Source organism: Haemaphysalis longicornis, unplaced genomic scaffold (genome assembly GCF_048455015.1).
Source record: "Haemaphysalis longicornis isolate Haplotype H1 unplaced genomic scaffold, Haemaphysalis longicornis Haplotype H1 scaffold_1, whole genome shotgun sequence".
NCBI lineage: Eukaryota > Metazoa > Arthropoda > Arachnida > Ixodida > Ixodidae > Haemaphysalis > Haemaphysalis longicornis.
This window is the reverse complement of record NW_027526203.1, coordinates 96846435-96862112: the sequence shown is the minus strand read 5'-3', so window position 1 is coordinate 96862112 and position 15678 is coordinate 96846435. Positions and strand designations below refer to the sequence as shown.

Sequence of the window (15678 nt, the reverse complement as noted above, 5' to 3'; positions counted from 1 at the left end):
TCTTAAGCAAATGAAAGGCTTCCTCGGCATCCGATAACTTGGGGTTCAACAACAAGCTTCTCAAAAATATATCTTGCAGCATGTCTGTTATTTTTACCGCACTTTTTTTACAGTCATTATCTCATGGTTCAATTCCTGATGACTGGCGTATTGCCAAAGTTGTCCCATTTTTCAAATCAGGCGACCGCACATCACCGTTAAACTACCGACCCATTTCATTAACTAATACGATCTGTAAACAGTTAAAACACATCATACACTCCCAAATCATCCAATACCTTGAAAAACACAACATTAGTTACAAATATAAGCACGGTATTCGCAGGGGTTACTCATGTGACACACAGCTCGCCGGTTTTACTCACGACTTACACTCATCTCTTGACGCTAGTAATCAGGTTGACGCAATTTTTCTGGATTTTTCTAAAGCCTTCGACCGTGTTCCTCACCACCAACTTCTACTCAACTAAGACGTCTTAATATTCATACTAATGTTCTTGCATGGATTACAGATTTTCTATCCTCCCGAACTCAGTTTGCATCCGTTAACAGCTCAAATTCGTCTTTCGTACAGGTAACGTCTGGGGTGCCCCAGGGCAGTGTTCTTGGCCCTTTGCTCTTTCTAGTTTATAATAATGACTTACCTAACGGCCTAACATCTAGAGTAAGGCTCTTTGCCGATGACTGCATAATATATCTTAACATTTCAAGTGACACTGACCGCCAGGCTCTTCAGGCTGATCTTGACACATTAAACGCATGGTGTTCTGATTGGCTAATGACTCTTAACTTTTCTAAAACAAAGTGCATGTAATTCACCCGTACCTCAAATAGAATTCCAACTACATATTTCCTGAACAACAATACACTTGAACTGGTTTCTACTTACAAATACCTTGGAGTGCATATTCATTCAAATTTAAAATGGCATAACCATACAAATCAAACGCTCGCATCTGCCAATCGTACACTAGGCGTAATAAAACATAACCTATAGCAGGCACCATCACACATGAGAAAACTTGCATACCTCACTCTCATTCGCCCTAAAATTGAATACGCATCTGCCATCTGGGATCTAAGTCAAGAATACATTATGCGTGATATTGAATCCCTGCAAAACCGTGCTGTTCGTTTTATTTTTTCTGATTATTCCCCATACGCAAGCGTCACAGCGCTGAAAAATCGCTGTGAGTTGGTTTCATTATCACTTCGCCGCCGGCATGCTCGCCTAACACTTTTTCATAAACTGTATCATCATGAGCGCCTTCGTGACGATTTTTCTCACTCACCGACTGTTACGTTTCCACGGCGCGATCATTCTTGTAAAGTTGATTGATTGATTGTGGGGTTTAACGCGCCGACGCAACGCAGGCGATGAGGCGCGCCGTAGTGGAGGGCTCCGGATTAATTTTGACCACCTGGGGATCTTTATCGTGCGCCGAAATCTCGTACACACGGGCGTTTCTGCTTTTCGCCTCCATCAGAAAAGCGGCCGCCGCAGCCGGGAATCGAACCCGCGACTTTGTGCTCAGCAGCGCAACGCCTTAGCCACTGAGCCACCGCGGCAGGTCATTCTTGTTAAGTTAAGCGCATCAGTTGCCATTCATTTACGTTCGCAAACTCATTCATTCCGCGCACAATAATAGACTGGAATAACCTACAACAGCACATTGCCACAAAAGCTAACCTAATAAAATTTCAAGACTTTTTAAAAAATGAAGTGACCTAATTCTGTTCTTGCTTGAATATATTGACCTTTTTTATTTTTTTTTTATTGTTTGCTGTGATGTGCTTGCCTTGTAGTTATATGTTTTTTGTAGGTATGTGTTTTAAAAATTCTTATTGCTTGTATTTTTTTGCTACGTTTGTAATTTATTATTCTGTTAGCACCCATTCATGTTATGTTCGGCGTATGCGCATGCTCCCCCCTATGTAATACCCTCCTACGGAGGGCCTTTAGGGGTGCCTGAATAAATAAATAAAAAATAAGTGATAGCCCGTGCGGTATAAAAGCAAAGAATGTACGACGCGCTTCGTTTGGAACGCAGATAACACAGCCGGGCGTGGCCCGGCAAACAATAAATAATCAAACCCATACATGGTTCGCGGCATTACACCCCCTCTAAGAGTGCATCGACCCGATGCTAAAATAAAACACAGTCCGAAAGAACAACAAAAAAAGTTCGTCATCTTGCATAGTAAGGTTTCAAGTGAACTACGTGGACGACTTCGGGCTGCGTGCGTCGTCGTGATGTTCCGGAATCACCATCGGGTAAGTTGGCTCGTGATGTTCCGGAATCACCTCGTAGGTAAGTTGGCCGACACGTCGTAGAATCTGGTAGGGTCCGAAATACCTTCGCAGAAGCTTCTCACTTAGTCCGCGTCGACGGATGGGAGTCCAAACCCACACACGATCCCCAGGGTGGTACTCGGCTTCTCGGCGTCGGAGGTTGTACCGCCCGGCATCCACCAGCTGCTAGTCCGTTATACGAACTCGAGCCAGCTGGCGGGCCTCCTCCACACACTGAAGGTATCCTTGGACGTCGACGTTGATGTCGTCGTCTTCTACGTGCGGAAGCATGGCGTCGAGCATCGTAGTCGGCCGTCTTCCGTAGACAAGCTCGAACGGCGTCATCTGCTTAGTTTTCTGGGTAGCCGTGTTGTACGCAAAGGTGACGTACGGTAGCACTTCGTCCCAAGTCTTATGTTCAACGTCGACGTACATTGACAGCATATCCGCGATTGTCTTGTTCAGGCGTTCCGTTATTCCGTTCGTTCGGGGGTGGTACGCCGTCGTTTTTCAGTGATCCGTGTTGCTGTAGCGTAATATCCCTTGCATGAGCTCCGCAGTAAAGGCCGTTCCGCGGTCCGTGATTAGGACTTCCGGGGCTCCATGTGGCAGCACAACTTGGCTTATGAAGAACTTTGCGACTTCTTGTGCAGTCCCCCTCGGAAGTGCGGCGGTCTCTGCGTAGCGCGTCATGTAGTCAGTCGCTACAACAATCCACTTGTTCTCGGATCGGGATGTAGGGAACGGGCCCCGAAGGTCCATTCCAATCTGTTGGAAGGGCCTAAATGGGACGCCGATCGGTTGCAAAAGTCCGGTGGGTCTCGTCGGTGGTGTTTTTCGTCGCTGGCAGTCACGGCAGCTCCGGACGTAGTGGGTGACGTCGGATGCAAGGCGGGGCCAGTAGTACTTCGCCTTGATTTTCCCAATTGTGCGAGCTGTGCCGAGATGCCCGGAAGACGGGTCGTCGTGGCACGCTTCCAAAATTTCGTCACGAAGATCTGCTGGGATCACAAGAAGATAATTTGCTCTCGTTCCGGGGCTGAAATTCTTCTTTACGGGGACGGAGGTTTTCAGGCTGAATGCAGGTAAGTTGCGTTTGAAGGCCCTGGGCACGGCGACGTTGCATCCTTGGAGGTAGTCGATCATGACGCGTAGATCAGGGTCGGCAAGCTGCTGGGCGGCCAGGTCGCTCTCAGTCACGACTCCGAAGAACGCGCTGTCTTCATCGGAGTCTTGTGGGGGTGGGTCGACGGGGGCACAGGACAGGCAGTCGGCGTCGGAGTGTTTCCTCCCGGATTTATAGACTACTGTAACGTCGAATTCTTGCAGGCGCAAGCTCTATCTACCAAGACGGCCAGAGGGGTCCTTCAAATTGGCGAGCCAACACAGCGCATGGTGGTCTGTCGCAACCTTGAATGGTCTTCCATAGACGTATGGGCGAAATTTTGAAATGGCGCATATAATAGCCAGGCACTCTTTCTCAGAGGCTCAGTAGTTTCTTTCTTCCTTGGACAGACCACGGCTGGCATAGGCCATTACTTTCTCGCACCCGCTTTGCTTTTGCACAAGGACGGCACCCAAGCCTATATCACTGGCGTCCGTGTGCATTTCCGTTTCGGCATTTTCGTCGAAATGCGCGAACACAAGCGGGCTTTGCAGGCATTGTTGCAGCTCGCAGAAGGCTGTTTCTTGGCATTTTCCCAGCTGAAAGGGGTGCTATCTTTCGTCAAGCGGGTGAGTGGCTCTGGAATGCGGGCGAAGTTTACGACGAAGCGCTTGTAGTATGCGCATAGTCCGAGAAATCTCTGCACGCCCTTCTTATCTTTCGGTGTTGGGAAGTTCGCTATGGCGGACGTTTTCGTCGGATAAGGCTGGACTCCCGCGGCGTTGACGACATGGCCCAAAAACTTGAGTTCCTCGTACGCGAAGCGGCACTTTTCAGGCTTCAGCGTTAATCCCGACGTACGGATGGCCTCGAGTACAGACTGCAACCTTGCAAGGTGTTCGTCGAAAGTCCGGGAGAATACCACAACGTCGTCGAGGTATACGAGGCAGGTGTGCCACTTCAGGCCAGCTAGCACAGTATCCATGACTCTTTGGAACGTTGTTGGCGCCGTGCATCGCCCAAAATGCATCACCTTGAACTCGTATAGGCCGTCCGGGGTTATGAATGCAGTCTTCTCTCGGTCTCTCTCGTCCACTTCAATTTGCCAGTAACCTGTCTTCAGATCCATCGATGAGAAGTACTTCGCGTGGCAGAGGTGGTCGAGGGCGTCGTCGATTCGTGGCAGGGGGTACACGTCCTTTTTGTTGATCTTGTTCAATCACCGGTAGTCAACGCAGAACCTCAGTGTGCCGTCTTTTTTCTTCACGAGTACGACCGGCGCCGCCCACGGACTTTTCGATGGCTGTATAATGTCGTCGTTGAGCATTTCATCGACTTGAGTCCGGATGGCTTCGCGCTCGTGTGAAGAGACGCGGTATGGTGACTGTCGGGTAGGTCGGGCTACATGCTCGGTTATTATGCGGTGCTTCGTCAGAAGTGTCTGGCGTAACTTGGACTTCGACGAAAAACATCCGCTGTAGCGACGCAGCAAAGCCAATAACTTGTTCTTTTCTTCTTGCGGTAGCGCCGGATTCACGTCGAAGGGATGCGGAAGCTTGAAAGTATCGTCGGGTGCGTGTTCAAAGTCGGCTACTGCGATCACGTCACTTGCTTGTTGCGTTTCTTCGAGGAACGCAATTGAAGCACCCTTGTTTAAATGCTGGTACTGCTCGGTGAAATTGGTGACCAAAACGTGGGATTTGCGCTGCTTAAACCGCGCAATGCCTCTTGCGACAGACACACCGCGGTCGAGAAGCAACCTTTGGTCACTCTCCACAATAGTATCGACGTCGAGAGCAGCACCTTCAGAGTAGACGGTGACCATCAAGCTTGCTCGGGGTGGCAGGGTGACGTGGTCATCGGCGATCCTTACAGCTGCACGGTGTGTGGGTTTCGATTCCGGCGTCATGGAGTGATCGGAGGAAAAAGTTATCGACTTCGTCTGCAGATCAATTATTGCGCCGTTGTCCGTCAAAAAGTCCATTCCGAGAATTACGTCGCGGGAGCAGTTAGGCAAAATGACGAACGCCGCTGGGTACGTCGTGCCGTCTATGGTGACGCGCGATGTGCGCGTTTCACATGGCGTCACGAGGTGGCCTCCTGCTGTGCATATATGTGGACCGTCCCATCTTGTCGTACCTTTCTTCAGCTTAGACGCGAATGACCCGCTCATTACCGAGTAGTTGGCTCCCGTGTCGATGAGAGCGACTCCGTCAAAGCCGTCGATTGACAACTGGACGTCGGACGCCGCCTTCCTCGAGTTCGGGGTGCGTCGGGGCGTCGCGTCTCGGCTTGTGCGTGTTGACGGTCGGACACTGTGCGTCGTTGTTGTCTTCTCAGCGGCAGTCTCGGTCATGTCGGGTACGCGTCGCGCCGTGTAGCTGTCGTCGTGTTCGGGAGTCTCGTCAGGGTTAGGTCGGGTCGTCGGGATGAGGGCATGTCGTGAGTCGGTGTCTTCGGCGCGTCCTTGCGTCGTTGGAGGGTTTCCAGTTTTTCGCCGTAGAGCAACTTCACCTCCAGAAGTTGCTTCCTTTGGTTTCCCCCGCGTGGGCTGGGGGACCTTCCACGTGAGAACTCAGCATTGCTACGGTGGTTCGGCGACTGGTATGGGTAGGGCGACGGCGAACGGTTGAAACGGGCTGGTCGACGGCTGGTGTTGGACAGGTACTCTTCGATTTCCGATGGGCGCTGGCCAGTTCGGGGGCGGGGTGCGTCGACGGAGAACCCTCGCAAACCGAGCCTCCTGTAGGGGCAGCGACGGTAGATGTGGTCGGCCTCTCCGCAGTGGTAGCACAGCGGACGATTGTCGGACGTTCGCCACACGTCGGTCTTCCTTGGGGCGGGGGGTTGCACCGCAGGTGGTCGGGCCGGCGAGAGGGGACGACGGTACGGAGCCTCTTGACAATAGGGTGCAGGTGGGCAAGGGCGATGGACAGCAGCCGCGTAGGTCATGGCTTGCGGCTCGCGAGGTGCTACTGGCGTCGTTGAAGTTCCCAGCGCTTGCTGCACTTCTTCTCTAATGACGTCGGTAAGAGAAGCGACTTGTGGTTGCGGCGGCGTTGGGAGAAGTTTCCGCAGCTCCTCCATCAATATTTCGCGGATAGTCTCCCGTAGGCTATCTTCGGTAATGCGCACGTTGTCGACGCAATTCGCATTGGCCATGCCAACATAGTTCCGGTCGTACTGCTTAGTACGCATTTCGAGGGCTTTCTCAATGGTGCTGGCTTCGGTCACGAATTCGGCGACGGTCTTTGGCGGATTTCGGACAAGTCCAGCAAACAGTTCCTCCTTCACACCGGGCATGAATAAGCGCAACTTCTTTTCTTCCGTCATTTCGGGGTCCACGCGGCGAAATAGCTGCTTCATCTCCTCAACGAAGATCACGACCCCTTCGTTGGGGTGTTGCGTGCGCGTTTCCAACAAAAGGGCGGCTCGTTCTTTCCGCACGACGGTAGCGAATGTTTTGAGGAACTCGCTCTTAAAGAGAGTCCAGTTAGTTAGGGAGCTTTCATGGTTCTCAAACCACGTTCGGGCCGAATCTTCTAAATAGAAGAAAACGTGGCGGAAAGTTTCTTCGTCATCCCACCTGTTAAAGATGCGGACGCGCTCCACTTTCTCCAACCAGTCCTCAGGGTCTTCTCCAGGGGAACCGCGGAGCGATGGCGATTCTCGGGTCTGCTGCAGAATAATTGGCGACATTGTTTCTTGCACCATGGTGTTTGATTGATTGATTGATTGATTGTAGGGTTTAACGCGCCGACGCAACGCGGGCGATGAGGCGCGCCGTAGTGGAGGGCTCCGGATTAATTTTGACCACCTGGGGATCTTTATCGTGCGCCGAAATCTCGTACACACGGGCGTTTTTGCTTTTCGCCTCCATCAGAAAAGCGGCCGCCGCGGCCGGGAATCTGCACCATGGTGTTGACTGCAGCGTTCCTTCTCTTGGGCCCTTCTGGCTGAAGACCGAACTCGGGTAGCAATCCTTGCAGTCGGCGGCTTTCTCTGGTTGGACTGGCTTGGCGGCTTCCAGATGTCGTAGAGAGCATAAAGGCTTAGTACCCAGCACCTCCACCAGATGTCACGAAGCCAAGGACGACGCGGTTGTCTTGAAGGAGAAACAAGTTTATTGGAGCGAAGTTGTGCTCCCCTAACAACTCAAAAGAATGCAGATGCGGCGAAGCAGCGGTCAACAAAGTGACTAGCACGGGTGAGTGTCGTGGAATGAATGCCGCGGCGTCTGCTCTGCAGGCTTTTATCTTTCGGCGCAAGTGTTTCTGGAAACGTCGATTCACATCCAGAACATTGTAGATCACAGAAGATTAGTCTGGGCTAGTGGCGTTAGGGCGAAACAGTCTGCTTATCTGAATGTGATAGCACGTGCGGTATAAAAGCAAAGAATGTACGACGCGCTTCGTTTGGAACGCAGATAACACAGCCGGGCGTGGCCCGGCAAACAATAAATAATCAAACCCATACATGGTTCGCGGCAGTAGGCCAAAAAATTGTTTATTTTTAATGCTTCGGAAGAAATCCAGAAAACCACTCTCCTAGATCCTAGAGAGCGTCTAGAAAAAGAAAATCGAAACGGGCCATTGTATGGAAGACTGGCACCCCGTTCGAAGAAAAATGACTGCATGCCATGAAAGACATGTCATTCATCCAGCGACTCCACACAAGAACTCTCCTCTACAACAAAACATGGATCCAAACCTACAATAAAACAGGTGATATGTCTGTGTCAAGTTCATTTGAGGGGAGTTCTAATCTCTTGAGACCACAGTATACACTGATTCCGGCAAGTACGAAACTACGAGACAGGAATTGTCGTAGTTGACTACTCGGGGAATCTTTGTGACTGACGGCTCTTCTACATACAGGAACAAAGATGCAGCAGTTTGAGACATCCTCTATGCAATCCGACTACTGGATGAATCAAATAGAAACGTAAACATCACATATTCTAAAAGGGCATGATGCTGTTTTGTGCAGGCCGAACACCGAAATGATTCGGTGAGACACACCGTTTCACAATTCAAAAAGTTACTAGCGTCAATTGGACACCCTGACACAAGGGTCTGGAAGAGAACGAGGCACCGACCAAGAGGCCCGCAACTCACATTCCGCGCCCCTTTCAACCAAGACTAGCGCATGCCCCTCCAAGAAAAACACTGAGTACGCCTCCTGATCCTGCGCCTAGGAACACGATTTTTACCCTTACTACAAGGGGTTCGTTCTTAATGCTGAAGAATCGAAAACGCTATGGAGGAAAAACAAATACAATTATCTACAAATCTGTACGGGAAAGATTTTCGGTAGGAACAACACACATTAACTTACATCTCTGCTAAAATTGAAAATGAACTTAGATCTCTGCTAAAATTGAGTTATTCAGAAATCAGTAAAAACAGGTAATTTGCCAATAACCATGATTTCCCTACTGCGTGGCTGTTATAAAAAATTCTTGTGAAACAGTTTTTACACATTTCTATTGGTTACCTACATGAACAAAAACTTGGTCGATATCTCAACGGGCCTGCAATAAAAACAACAATTTGTGGAACAACTCTTTAGGATTTCTCATTCTCTCAGGGTGCAATTTTTAAAATTCTGCCATATTGAGCTACTACACCCGATTACAATAGTTCTCCTCAAATTTGAAGCGTCCGAAACCAGTAGTTTGACTTGGCATTTAAATCAAATGTTAGGCCAAACCCTGCGGGCTACATACATTAGCAAAAAGCATTTCGATATCTCAACGGGTCAGCGAGATGATCGCAAATTCGGGAAAACACAATTTCCCCCATTATATTTTCCAGCAGATTCAAGTATGCATCTACGTTAAAGAGTTTCGACTGGGCGTTGAGTGAGTGAGTAGGTCGGTCGGTCAGCAAGTCAGTTGGGCTCTTCATTTCATAGGTATATATATTGTCAGCGCACCTAATTTTCCAGGTGACGATAAATACAATGCCAACAACGTTCAAGCAAACCTTCCATTGCGCCGCGAAAGTTTCCTCGCTGTTAGAAATATTATCGATAAATTCCCTGAAGTACCCTGAAATTCCCTGTAGTACGAGGGAAGATGCTTATTTTAGGGGGAGCTGGAATGGGGAGACGAGAGAGTCTTTGTAGCAGGGAGGACGGGGGAGGAGCAGTTCAAAGGTACGCTGCTTTAAATAATTGACTGTAAATTCTCTGTGGCCGGTTTACCTCCACGTGTCAGCGAGAGTTCAAAAGTGTCGAGGGAACAGGGCGCGGAGCGCGAACACTACTTCGAGGTCTGCTAAGTATCGCTATCCGGCGAATCTCACACAATTACCGCATTAAACTGCGTGCGTTTGCCAGGCTCAAGGGTTGGTGGTGGTCATCTAGGTCCGTTTTTCAATGTGGTAATATTATTCTGCCGAAACTTTACTCGCAAGAAAAGCAATACAAGCAACAAACATGCCGCGTAGGAATTCTGTACATTGTTTCACGAGAGGCCACGTAAGAGGGCAGCGGAAAAAGGTGCGCCGTGGACGAACCACGCATGGTATCCGTGCGGGCAGAAAGGGTGGACAAGCAACGAAAAGCGGGTCACCCATCAGTCAACATGCCCCCCACTGTTTCTCTTGTTTGCATAGCCCCGGGAGCTTTGGCCAGAAGCGGCGTGCGTGACCGTTCCCGTAGGCGCGCAGCAACGGCTGCCGACCCTTTCCAGGCTTGGTGACGCGACGCTGCCCCAGCGACCTCCCCCTTGCCTCCGCGCACTGCAGCCCCTGCACCGTTCCCCGACAGAGCCGACAGCGCAGGCCAGCGCGGCCAGCTGTGTGCGCCAGGAGGCAGCTCGACAAACGCCGGGATCGTCGGTGCCGTCGCCAAGTGCCGGGCCACCTCCTCGGGCACGCGCTGAGAGGGCAAGAGCCGGCGTGCGGTTACTGGGTTGCCCGCCTGTCCGCCGGTGGCCCACAACTGTCGCCGCCACCGCTGCCCGTCAGACCGAGTCTCCCGTTCACTGCGCTCTCCTCTCGACGGCGCACATCGCGCAGGTGACGGCTCGCGGAAGCGCTGCATAGCTCACCCTCCTTGCGCGGACAGAGCCGCACACGAGCGGCGGGCCCTGAATCAGGCTCGACTATTGGGTGTCGGCCGCGGGTCAAACCGCTCGCTCCTGTCGACTCCATGACCAGAGTAACCCCGTGACGAGAACACCCTACGGAGAAACGCGGGAGGATTCTCTTCAGCTGTCTTCCCATGTGATGAAATTCGTTCTGTGGAGCTCGTCCGTCCCGTCGCCATGAGGCTGTAGACTGACTCGTCGTTGAAGCGCCTCCCATCTTTTGACCGTGTGTCTTCTCCACGCCGTGCCACGTGCTGCTGAAGAAATCCTTTCCGGAAGGAAAACACCTAGCGCCAAGCCATGGAGAATATTCGCGCCATCCCTTGGAGTACGTCCGGGCTGCTGCGACGCTTCTGTTGGCATGTGCTACTTCTCTCGATCGGCGTCCCCGTCCTCGTAAGTAGAGGCGATGCAACCACAACCTTTTACGAGTGTGCGTGGAATTTTCAAATTTTGAGAAATATATTTCATGGCGAAATTAGTGATTACCAACTGATTTCGTCACGATAAAAAGCGTTCAAGTTTTAGTAGAAGTACTTCTGGACTTCAAAAAAGTACATCGTAGTCCTTCAACCTTCGCAAATGGACTGCCACCGTCCCCCAGACATCCTTACGAACGGCGTTTTATAAATCAATTTTATTTTTAATGATTTCCTGTGGCGCTTCCTACAGCGGGTCCGCAGGTTATTGTATAACCGTCGCGTACGTACGTACGCGGAGATACGGAGAACTGTAAAAGCTGCGGTCTTCCTTTTCATCTTGTTTAAAGCAGAAAATGCACTCCCTTCTATCTTCCTCACCAGTCTGTCCAGTTATTCATTGTTCAGTCGCAGCAGAAGATTGAGGGGTGTGCTTTTCAGCTTCCGTCAGTGCTTACAGTGCAACTGGCGGGGGTGATCGCATAAATCGTGCAGCGTATACAACAGCAGTGTCATGCTATCGATCATGGGCCGGAGGTTTGATCTGTTCGATGAACCAGAAGCCGTCATGTTCCTGCCTAAAACAACCGAAGAGTACGCAGAGTCAGAAGACCATTCATAGAAGAAACAATGCGAGACTATCGGTATAACAGAATAGAATTATAGGACGAAAGAGAAAAAAAGATAAGCATGTGCTCAGCGAGACTGCTTCATCGCAACGTGTATAAAGGAATCGCTGAAATATATAGAGTTGATTGCCGTGAGGACGCGTCCCAGACTACACTTGGACTGTAAATAGAAAGTCGGTTCGGGGGTTATGCAATGATAAATGGCAATTGTGATTTTCTGGTGCATCGTGTGAACTATATCACTCAGTCTTTAAAAGCGTGCCCTGGTCGCTACACTAACGTTCGATCTCATCTGCGTTACCCTGTGTTAGTAAAGCTCCTGGAAACGAAGTCTAATTTCTGGTGCTTGCTGAAAACCTTATATTCTGAGTGTTCGTGTCTGAGCGCGTCATCCTCCCTTCATTTAAATCTCTCGCGGAAAGAACCGATAGGCGGGCACAGCGAATAAAGAGTCCATTTTATCTCCGGTGCACAAAGACACCTCTTTCGCTCTTTCACTCCTATCCTTTGCTACACCAAACCATCTCTTGCCGCCGAACTTTCTTAGCGCATCCTTCGGATAAATTACCGGCCTTCGCCTTCTTTCAGTCCGCCTCTCTGTAGCCACTACGTTTACAGTTGATAATCCACCTGTTGCCATTTTCCTGAATTACATACTCAGCCATCTGTTGATGGGAATCCAGATGAATAAATAAAAGAAGAAATACATTTCTGTTTTTATTTATTTATTTATTTATTTATTTATTTATTTATTTATTTATTTATTTATTTATTTATTTATTTATTTATTTATTTATTTATTTATTTATTTATTTGTATTCGCCTCAACACGCAACGGATTCCTATGGTTTTTTTTCTATTGCTGTAACGAGGGATGTTCCAAACTCCGCGAAGATGCGTTGGTGGGGCTTCGCATTCTTCTGAGCGATGTGATTTCCCAAATCTTTTGCGGAGTTTCGGCATAAAAAATATGGGCATATTTGGGGTACGGAACAAGCATGTTGTATTCTTCCCATTAATGGTGCCAGTGATCAACACGAATCCACTGAAATGACATTCATCGCGCTCCTCTCAATCCTCAGGATTAGTATAGCAGTCCGCTCATCCCTCATGTCAGCACGAGACCCCGCCCTTAGGAAAGGGTAGGGAGGAGAGTAGCGACGTCGTGACCCTCCTTCTGACAAGCAACCGTGAGGCTACTTGTCGCTGGCAAGATGTGCGAACGGAGTAGCGGCATTCTGGCTCCGCAACTCAACCCGGACCACACAGACACACCCAAGCCTAAATTATTTCCAGACACCTGTATTCCAGCTTCAAAACTACGACATTGACATGCGGTCAAAGGGTAAAGGTTTGGCGACTTACGACGGCCGGCGCGCGATTTTTATAAATCGCTGCAGCCACAGTACCGAACGGAAGCTTGACATTTTCTTGATTACGTTCTGTCCCAGCGCAGAAGCTCGTGAATAGGCAAAAGTTCCCCTTGTAATCACGATTTGTCTCCCTATTGTATTGTGGCAAAAGCTACCCAAAGCAGTGCACCCGTACGTTACACAAGAAGAGGAAAGTGACTGCTGCGGGTTGGGAATGGGGAGATAGCGGTCTGTAATTGTCTGGTGTGAAGTAGACACCGTAACGGGCCGAAGAGAGAGAGAGAGAGAGAGAGAGAAGAGGAAAAAAAGAAGTAAAGGCTGAAAAGGATTATAAAGAGAGAGAGGTGAGCTATTGGGGGTATGAGAAAGCAAGTGGTACAGGGTAGAAGACACACAAAAAAAGCAGCGAGACGAAAGTTGAGTTGTTCACACTGTGAGAAGTAAGATATGTCCATCGAAAGTTGAGATGTGGCGATTGTGGGAATAAAATTGGGTGCATCGAAAGCTCTGTTTTGCACACTAGGGGAAGATTACACTAATGTCTGTGTCCTGAAGTGGGAGTGGCCGCAGGCACGCACTGCGGCGAAAATATGGCTTCAAAGCCCCGCACACTGCGCTCGCTACATCCTCGTAACTTCTCTGTGCACGGATGCAGATAGGCGGCAGCACGCTCTACGCTGCACAAGCTTTCAAAAATTTATATTTCTGGCGTTTTCCGCATTGAAGATACCCCTTGGATACAAGGCACGTTGTCGTAAAGGGCTACGCAATAAATTAGACCCTCTCAGGTTCAATAATGTGCGCCGTAATCGTCAAGCAACTTTCCTCAATGCTACCCCTTCGTGTAGCTGCCGTTGCTGTCGTCGCGCTAAGCCTATGATTTCACGCTCATCTTACGCAAAATACGCATAAACTTTGGCTTTTCAGCCATCAGAGGGACTGATAGACCGTTTCTCGCCATAAACAAATTAACACAGCTACTGAAATATCTTACTTTTTGCAGCCCGCCTAGTATTCGCCATTAAGCCCGACCACGTACAGTAGAAACAAAGGAAAACAGCACATGAGAAGGATGAAAACCGATTGAAGGATTTGCGTGACGTTCCCCGTGCAGCTAGGTACGTATCGCGCAACCCGGAAGCAGAGTTTGAGGCCTACAGGGACGCCACCTTTTAGCGTGCACTTTTCCGCGTTCTTCACCACATACACTGATCGACCAACTTTCATGGCTGGGTCGTTCGGGCCATTACCGCATGCACATGAAGCTAGCGTTCAGAACAGACCGCACGTCCTAAAAACTTACGCAAGGGTTCGTATATGCTTTATATCATCAAGGAATAATGTATCAGTTAAAGTTGCCGACCAAACCATCGCCGTAACTGCAGCAATGATGGAAACGTGGAAGTAGTGAAGACTTACATGTGGTTCTTGGAAGACGTATACAAAGGAAGTACAGGGATAATAATCATTCATATGGAGAGTTCGAAGTTGCCTAATTGGAAGGACATCAGATTAGGTGATGCCATATCTCCGCAATGGTTTAAAGCCTGTCTATAGGTAGCATTTAGAACGCCTGATTTCGTGTACGCGGAATTCGTATGTTGCAGAATATTTCCTCCGCACCAGATTTGCAGATGATACCGCCTTGCTCAGTGAGTGGGGAGAAGAAATCAAAAGAATGCTTCAAAGAATCATACTCAAAAAGCCCAGCGGTAGTGTTAACGATAAACACTGAAACATCGAAAGTAAAGTTAAACAGTCATGCAAAGAGCCGACCTGATTGATTTGAAAGCGTACCCTACAGCATATCTAATGAAACACTAAAACAGTAGAGTGAATACCAACATCCTGAACAAGTTGATGGTGCACGATAAGTACCACAAGAAAGAAATCAAGCGTGGAATAAGATAGGCTAGGGATATGATAGGGATAAGCACTGTATAGTCAGGATTAGTAGGTTGTGTCGACCACTGCAAATAATGGGACGCAATCAATGTGTACCGACGGTGATGACTTAAGGGGCTCTAACTTGGGGCCTTACAAAATATGTTGAAAGAGGACTGAGGTCATGGCCAACGCGCCTTAGAAGGAAGGATGCGAGTGATAATGCTTAGGGATAGAAAACGTGTGCCGTGGATTACGAATCAAACTCGTTTGGAAGACTTCCCAGCAGACATAAAGGGAAAGACGTCGGATTTGTCCTGAAATATAATGCGGTAGACTGACAACATGTACACCGTCTAGACAACTGAGTGACCACCGAGATGTAGGACTAGAATTTAAACAAGCCCCACCACTCGATGGAGGTATGGAAAGGTGGGTTCAGTCAGGTTGAGGATAACGCAGGATATGAGCAGTTGTATGTCTATAAGAGGGGCCCTCGTTTGTCAGTGGACATAAATCCAATAAGTGTAATTGTGGCGGGGATGACGATATAATCACAATGACCATGGAGATCACTCATTATCTAGGGACAATACCGTTCAGGGCCAGCCGCTGGTTACCCGTAACAGCACGCACAACTATGAGACAACTAAGAATACCTGCGCATATAACATTGCACACCTAACACCACAGTGATAACAAGACAAATAAACGAATAACGCGACAACGAGAATAAGACGCCAAACGAATCTATCGCCTAAAGGGGAAAAAACACAATTCTCTCTTCTCTTCACCCGCTGCGTGTGCTTCCAAAAGATCATTTTTGGGGGTTTTACGCGTCGAAGCTACACCTGGGCTACGAGGCACGTCGTAGTGGAG

General features: G+C 49.2%; 1 protein-coding gene across 2 annotated transcripts in view; it reads left to right on the top strand.

The window, feature by feature from the left end:
• Positions 1-10140: 10140 nt before the first annotated feature.
• Positions 10141-15678, top strand: part of Spz4 (Spaetzle domain-containing protein 4) — a 253324-nt gene continuing 247786 nt past the window's right edge. The window contains exon 1 of one of the 2 annotated variants that reach the window (XM_077706035.1): positions 10141-10890. In XM_077706035.1, coding sequence (XP_077562161.1) covers positions 10795-10890 — 96 coding nt within the window. In that variant the 5' untranslated portion in view covers positions 10141-10794. The remainder of the gene's footprint in view (positions 10891-15678) is intronic. The other variant, XM_077706028.1, reaches the window with a different exon arrangement.